The sequence below is a fragment of the Cariama cristata genome, unplaced genomic scaffold (genome assembly GCF_000690535.1).
Source record: "Cariama cristata isolate BGI_N322 unplaced genomic scaffold, ASM69053v1 scaffold20945, whole genome shotgun sequence".
NCBI lineage: Eukaryota > Metazoa > Chordata > Aves > Cariamiformes > Cariamidae > Cariama > Cariama cristata.
The window spans coordinates 1-7,192 of record NW_009619458.1 but is presented as its reverse complement, the minus strand read 5'-3'; the positions used below and the strand labels follow the sequence as shown (position 1 = coordinate 7,192).

Sequence of the window (7,192 nt, the reverse complement as noted above, 5' to 3'; positions counted from 1 at the left end):
TTCATTTGTACCAACCAAAAAGCTTACCTGAAATTGTGGCAAAATATATTCAGAGGGAGGAAAATAGCAAACACAGAGCAACATGAGACCATCATCACTCAGGATATGAGAGGAGGATGCAGTCTAAGAACCAGACCTTTTAGCAAGGTAGAACTTGTTGGTTTTACTTCTCAGGTTCATCTGAGATCTACTTTCCCCTCTTTACAACACATACAAAAAAACTCTTTCAGAATTCCTAGAACTTAATTTTCAACTGAAAATTAAGACAGTCTGACAGCTCTGGTTTTAAACATGAAACCAAAACCAGCAGAAGTGTTCCTGTGTTGCAAAATGATCTCTCTTCTCAACTGCAATGACTAAGATCCAATATGCTGCAATTGTTATTTTATTTTCCTCCTAACTGACTAAAGGTACCACAACTTAGGGTTTTCTTCCCTTTTTGCGCAGGGACTGGCCTTCTCCTGAAAAGGCAATAAACCGGCTTCCAGATTCATCCTGGAAAAAGACAAAAAATGCTGTTACCTCTTTGCTCACTGCTTGTGTGTGATGAAAGCTGAGCCATCATTAGAAAGAACATTCCATGAGAACACCAACTGACTGTAGACATTTCACACCCTTAATCTACATAATAACCACTTTCTTCCTGAAAATAAAATACAAGCATTTCAGTGACCTTTCAGCCAACTAAAACAAGTATGCACTGGCTTATTAAACTTCTATCAGGCCAATCTTTTTACATCAGTAAGCAAGGACATTGGACATTGCTTTCATCTCACTCAAACCACTTTTTAACTACTACCACTTTTTAACTACTACCACTTTTTAACAGAAGTGTGCTGTGAAAAATCAAGTATGGAGAGAGGAACGAAAAACTTGGATAGTAGTTCTAATGTTGTCATTCTGTGCAAAATTGGGAAGGGTAAAACTGTACTTACCTCTTCAACTTTCTTAACTAGTGGACGTGAGTTTCTAATGAATGTGATTCTACCGATCTTGAAGTCATAGTTGGGTATTCCTCTGGAAAAGCAGCATAAAAATATTACGAAAGTAGTTTTATACCCACCATCCAGTTGAACACAGCGAGATCTATTCTGTGTCTGTCAGTATTGCACCAACACTGGCTGCAAATTTTCATCACCAAACAATTCTAGAGTTAAACCACTGAATTATTTTCTGAAGGCAGAAATACATTTCATGAAGTAAATAACCAGATACTGAGCTGCTGTAGATGCTTGGCTGTGGGCAAGTTTCCATATAGCCTGTGCTTTCCACAAGGCCATGGACACACTCTTCCATAAGGGTTCAAGTTTTATTGTGACAGGCGTAAATGACAGAACACGACAGTTACCACGTCCCTGCACGCTTCCACTAAGTCTGAATTTTCTAAATTTCCTTCTAAGAAAATAAAAAACCAAAACACAACAAACCCACACATGGCTTGGCTTTGGTTATCCACTCAACTCAAAAAAGATTTCACTCTACGCCAAATTTCACTTTGGAAAATTGGCAGGGTTCTGTGCGTCACTTAATCCAGCCCACCAGCCCAGTCTAGACCTGCTGCCTCTCCCTGGTCTTCTATAGACCCAGAGCTGATTGAGTGAGTTTTGGCAACATTAACTCAGGATCTGCATCTTAAGTAGTCAGGGACAGTGAGTCTAGAAGATTAGACTATTTTCTAAAAACAAACTTATGATGAAGTTAGCTTTTTTCATATGGCAGGAGCAGAAAAAAAAATAAGTCAATTCAGCTCAAACACTAATCCTTCACTTGCTGACAACTGAATGAAACAGACATACCTTCGAATGTCTCCTGGTTTAATTGGGGATGGACTAGGCTCAACACCTTTCTTCTTGCCATCCAATCTGTTCCCAGAACCAGAGAATGCCTATGTATACATAACGAGTTTTAATTTAACTGTATCTTGTATTTGAAAGCATACTGCACAGTGATAACTATATTCTGTAAAATCTTACTATAATTTTTATTTTGTTATTTGATTCGGCATGTTTCTTTTTGGTACATATAAGCTGACAAACCCTGGGCGTAGGAGTATGTTTTGGTCTCCCATTTATAGACTGCCCTTTTAAGGACAGCAAGTCATACTGTTACCAGCTATAAACACTACAAAACATTTGCAGATACTTGCCAGTTAAATGAGGGGCACCTCTAAAAACAGGTGCTGGCATTTTGCAGTTGTTTGGAACAACTTTCCCTCACCATTCTACAACATTCAGAAACCAGCAGATAATAGAGGACTTACACGAAATCCTATGTCACTCACATATCCACTATGGTCTGCTTCAACATCCTGTAAGGGAAAAAAACAAGTTAGTTCATTGTGTTCATGCCATGATATGCAGAACACAGGGAAACAGTTCCACATATTTCTGATGAAACAAAACTTCAGAACAATCCCTTTCCAAAATCAACAGCTGGTGAACAACTATCTCCCAAGTAACACAAGCAAAAGCATCTGGTAAGTAAAGTTTAGTTTTAAGACATTGTTTCAGGAAGAAAAATTATGTTGGCACTCACTGCTCCATCACAAGCAAGGCTGACTTCTAGGGAATACATTTTTGAAGAACAGAAGCTTAACCTACTGTGGTCTCTTCATGCTGTGCACTTCTTTCTGGTTCTTTGTACCCCAAAGGAGCATCAAAATCCACCTATTTACACAAGAAGCATGAAAATAAGCATTATTGCTATTTTTCTTTTAATCATAAGCCTTATACTACTATTCCTCAAAACTCCAAAAACTATCACTCCATTTTGATCTAGAAAGAACTGAGGTTTGCTTGTTAAACATTTTAACTTGGAACTAAAAAGAGTAAGCCCCAGGAATGAGTTGTAGCATGTAATTGAGACAGAGCAGTAAAACAGCACCCCACAATATCAATGGAGTTTGAATCAAGACAAGGCCGTTAAATAAAACTCACATTATAGAACACGTTGAAGCTAAACATGAAATTCTAGGCACGACAGTCACCTGATAGTACATGAAGTGCAGCTCAAGACCACAGATGTGGTTACAAAGGCACATGGGGTACTCTCAACTGTGCCATCTTCCCTATCCCATCGGATTTTACCTTTCCTGCAGCATCACAGGTGCTTGGTGTACCATGCTATCACTGAACAAGATGCCCTCTCCTCTTGGGAAGACACAGTAAAAGCAGACTTTGCACATGAGCTTTAACTTACATTCATGTCACATTCTATGATGGACACAGCCTTATCCGGTTTGGTCTCCATTACCCGAAGCTCATAGATCTGAAACAGTAATGAATATTTCAAGATTGCACATGAAAGAGCTCAATTTATACATAAGAAAAGCACACCTGAACTTTTCCCTTCAGATAGCTTCAAGAAAATTGAAGTAAGTGCTCTTTAGGTTGAGGACTGGATGCTGCAGGGTCTCTACAGAACATGAGCACAAAGATTTTTTAACCTAGATAGAAGACTGCTATATGCTGCAGCTAGAGAACCTACCTTTGCTGCACTCTTACCATACCTTAATCTGCATTTAGGATAAATTCTGTCCCTTGACTTACAAAAACATCAACTGCACAAAAATTTATTTTCTCATGAGAATCAAAAAACAGTCTAAACAGCAGCTCAGGAGAAGACCTGACTCATTTTTTTTCCTCCAATAGAAAACCAATTACAAAATCTACCATCTGGCATTACTTGCCAACAATACTGCACAGCTCTGCGTTGCTGTGTTGATTGTTTTAGCACTGAGCTTAGTCTACAACCCCAAGTGATCAAATGTGCACATGTGCTGCCAAAAATACTCATCTATAAAATCTATTCACAAGATGTACTCAAAGTATTTACGTGGTCACAATCTACTGAAATATAGTGTATGTTTTCACATGGGGCAGAATTAATTTCCTCAAACTGATGATATCCAAACAAAACTTGCATGGACTGGTGTTGTATACCGTACCTTTTCATTGTAGTTGATGGCAATAACATCCCCAGTAGTTAGGCAAGCAAAGTTTCTCAATGCATTTTCTAATCTTTGGAGTATGTTAAGATGAAACACCTCTTTTCCATGCAACATAGTAACTTTAAAGCTTTGATGTTATGAAAACTCTGATCCTTGGTCTCTCAAACATGGTTTAAAAGTCATCAGTACTGTAGATGGCCTTTTAATAAACATCAGGGTGTACAAGTTCTTCTAAGGGACACTCAAAGTCATTGGACTTCAAGCCAAGATTCATGCTTCTTCACTCCAGGCTACACTTTGTGCCAGCAGCTGGCAACATCTCTGTACATAAGCTCTCCATCCTTTTTGTTTTCAGAAGGAACAGTAGTAGTCACCTACCACTGGAAGAGTATGAGCCACACCTGAAAAGCTAGCTCTGCTTCATCACTCCAATTTGGGAGAAAACTTTAGTCCCCTGCTCCATAATTGAATGGGAAGGATACACAGCTTTGGGATTGGTGATGTCAAGAAAATCTGGACTCTGTGGCTGAAATTTTGAGTAAGTAGCAACTTGAAGATTAACACTCTCCACTTGCACCAGGCCTCCCTCTTCCAGCAGCAAGTTCTGCATCATCTGCAAGAATAAAAACAGATACAAACCACTATCAACATGACTGCTGTTTTTAATTCTCTTTCCTTGTGTATACCTATTTTCGCTGGTGTCACCACCTCCCCTGAAATGCACCAGTTTACAATGGTTTCATTTCAGGAAGAACAGTCAGGTGCATCTTAAAAAGCAGCCTGCTTTGCTCACTTAGTTAAACTCTCATGGAGGGAAACCTGAGCTGTGACTGAAAGCTGTTGTAGGAACATGACTAGCAAGAACACGCACTTTCAGGAAACATTCTGCCTCTTTAATATTAAACTGGCAGCTCACTAACCATACTCTTCAGGTTTTGACAGTTCAGCATAAGACTACCCACCCAGTGTGGAAGGTAACATATGCCCTCATCAGCCACAAATTCAAGCACTCCACAGTGCGTCATTCGGTCTGAATTTTTATTTGTCAGCTTAAACAGCATCGGGTAAGTAATATTAAGTCGGCCTGGTGAGAAATGAGAAAAAAAAAGTTTATTTGTTAAAAGCTACTAACACATTTCTGAAGCTTTCAGAGATTGAACATTAGCAAGAGAATGAGCCAGACTATAGGAGACCCTCACACTATTATTGCAATTGCTCCAAATTACGAATGCAGGAGAGAATGCAGATACACAAATACTGTATTGCCATCACACTTTAGAGCTTTAAATGCCTCTTCAACGTTTCCCCAAGCTCAGAGATGAGCAGGCAGCGGCTATTAGCAGAGGAATCTATTACTGTTATGTTCTTGTGCTATTATCAGTTAGCTACTATCTAAGGAATTTTAACAGGCTCTGCCTATTTTAAAATTAAATCCTGACTAAACTAATTTCTCAAAGAAATTCTCTAAAGCTTAAGGCGGGGTGGAAAACCCTTAGTTAAAAAGATCAATAAAGAACATTTACACTATTGATTCAGTTATCTTTTTCACCATTTCAGAGTTAATTTTCTCTTATTTTGTCTTTAAAATAAATTTTGCTCCAGACAACAGCATCCAGAACAAGCAGGTTGAGATTAAGAATTTAGTAGATTAAGTGTAACCATTATACTGAGTACGCTATTAATAGTTAATAAATACTGATTCATGCTTCAGGTAGCCCAACACTTCAGACATCTGTACTTGAAGACCGACAAGCCCCATTAATTCTGACAGACAAAACACTTCCAAAATACTTTTTTACAACTAATTAGTCTCATATTCTCTATTTAAGTCAGATTTTAATAGATAACTAATATACTGTGGTATTTGCTCAGATTTCTAATGTGGTTATTCCAGAATAAAATGTTCACTTACTGAGTTGATCCAAAGCCGATGGTGGCATAATTACTGCAGAAATGAGTAAGAATGTAAGATTAGGAAAAGTATGACTGTACAATGAGTAGACAACATACAATTTTATCATACCTTACTCTAAAATCTCCTCTAAAAAAAGGAGATTTGAAAATCTCCTGCAAATTCCTTTTTGAGCCAGAGATTTCAGTAGAATCAGTCATGACAAATACACCTGCTAGCATGGAGATTTCACAATTTAAACAGAAAAAAAAAAAAAAAGAGAAAACAAGGTTTTACAATATCTAGTACTAAAGGAAATGTTTCCTACGGGTAATTTTATTTGTTTGGGCTTATAGGTGCTCTTAAATCGATGCTAACTCAAAACATCATAGCATTAGTCTGACAGCCTGAAAATTCAGTTGGTCAATCTATTCTCTTTGTTCAAGCTAAGTGAGGCACAACAAGGAAAGGAAAAAAAGTCCTTAATCATAAATTTCCATGGCTCATAATGGGCCTACGATTTTAATAAGAGGCTTCAGAAAAGAACAACTTCTTCTTCTAATGCTCATAAACCAGGACTCACTCGGCAAGTTTTTTAATTACATACTAATACGATAAAACCCTCCTCCTTCCTTCTTGAAGCCCCACCCAGAGTGCTCTTCTAGCTCCAGCCACAAAGCCAAGAGAATGCCTTCATGCTGTTCAATAATGTTTCTGCAGTCTTAGCCAAAAGTTGTATTACTTGCTATTATTCACAAACACTCTGCCAACAGGTTATTAGGCAAAATAAAACATGCACATACTCTTCCCGCCTTTCTCCACATCTGACCTGTCATTAGGTCCAGCAAGCATGGATACCGAGAAGCAGCGGTACTGGGTTGAGAAGCGGTTCTGGAAAACCCGAGGGATGGGGTGATCAAACATATTGAAAGAGAACTAGGAGGAAAAAAAAAAAACAAAACACAAAGAGAAGAGTGTATGAATAAGACTTCTACAGCTACCGAAGTGCTACAACGCTCACTGAAGTCTCCTGAAGTTTAGCTAAAACTACGTTTAGGAGCCGTACGGTTGACTGCCCTGTCAACTGAGGCGCCCCTCTTTTTTCACACAGCTTACCGCTGCTTGGGGAAGGATTTGTGCGTCAAGCGCTGCGTGGGGAGCCAGAAAATGGAAGCAGCGCACTTCCAGATTACGCCTAAAGTACGGCTTGGCTGACCAACCGACCCCCGGGCACCGGTAGCGCTTCGCGGAGAAGACGCCGACACCCGCCCGCCCCCAGCCTGGCACTCCAAACCAGCGTCGCTACTCGCTGGCTTCGAAAACGGGCTTCGCGAGCGGACACCGGCGGGGGA

General features: G+C 39.3%; 1 protein-coding gene across 1 annotated transcript; it reads right to left on the bottom strand.

Moving 5' to 3' along the window:
- Nucleotides 1-369: 369 nt before the first annotated feature.
- On the bottom strand, nucleotides 370-6,783 carry UFD1L (ubiquitin fusion degradation 1 like (yeast)). The gene is made up of 11 exons (XM_009701274.1): nucleotides 6,644-6,783; nucleotides 5,862-5,894; nucleotides 4,912-5,033; nucleotides 4,432-4,562; nucleotides 3,947-4,019; nucleotides 3,199-3,267; nucleotides 2,601-2,666; nucleotides 2,261-2,308; nucleotides 1,797-1,885; nucleotides 936-1,017; nucleotides 370-495 (listed from the first exon to the last, which is right to left on the bottom strand). The coding sequence occupies exons 1-11, from the start codon at nucleotides 6,762-6,764 to the stop codon at nucleotides 421-423; spliced, it is 909 nt and encodes a 302-aa protein (XP_009699576.1). The 5' UTR covers nucleotides 6,765-6,783; the 3' UTR covers nucleotides 370-420.
- Between the last annotated feature and the right edge of the window lie 409 nt (nucleotides 6,784-7,192).

What these genes read in the sequence shown, in the direction of transcription:
- UFD1L (XM_009701274.1), bottom strand. Translation starts at nt 6,764, where the DNA reads ATGTTTGATCACCCCATCCCTCGGGTTTTCCAGAACCGCTTCTCAACC. An exon ending in ATCGGCTTTGGATCAACTCA is followed by an intron (nt 5,034 to 5,861) that starts GTAAGTGAACAT and finishes ATTTCTCACCAG; the next exon opens with GCCGACTTAATATTACTTAC. An exon ending in TGAGTGACATAGGATTTCGT is followed by an intron (nt 1,886 to 2,260) that starts GTAAGTCCTCTA and finishes ATGTATACATAG; the next exon opens with GCATTCTCTGGTTCTGGGAA.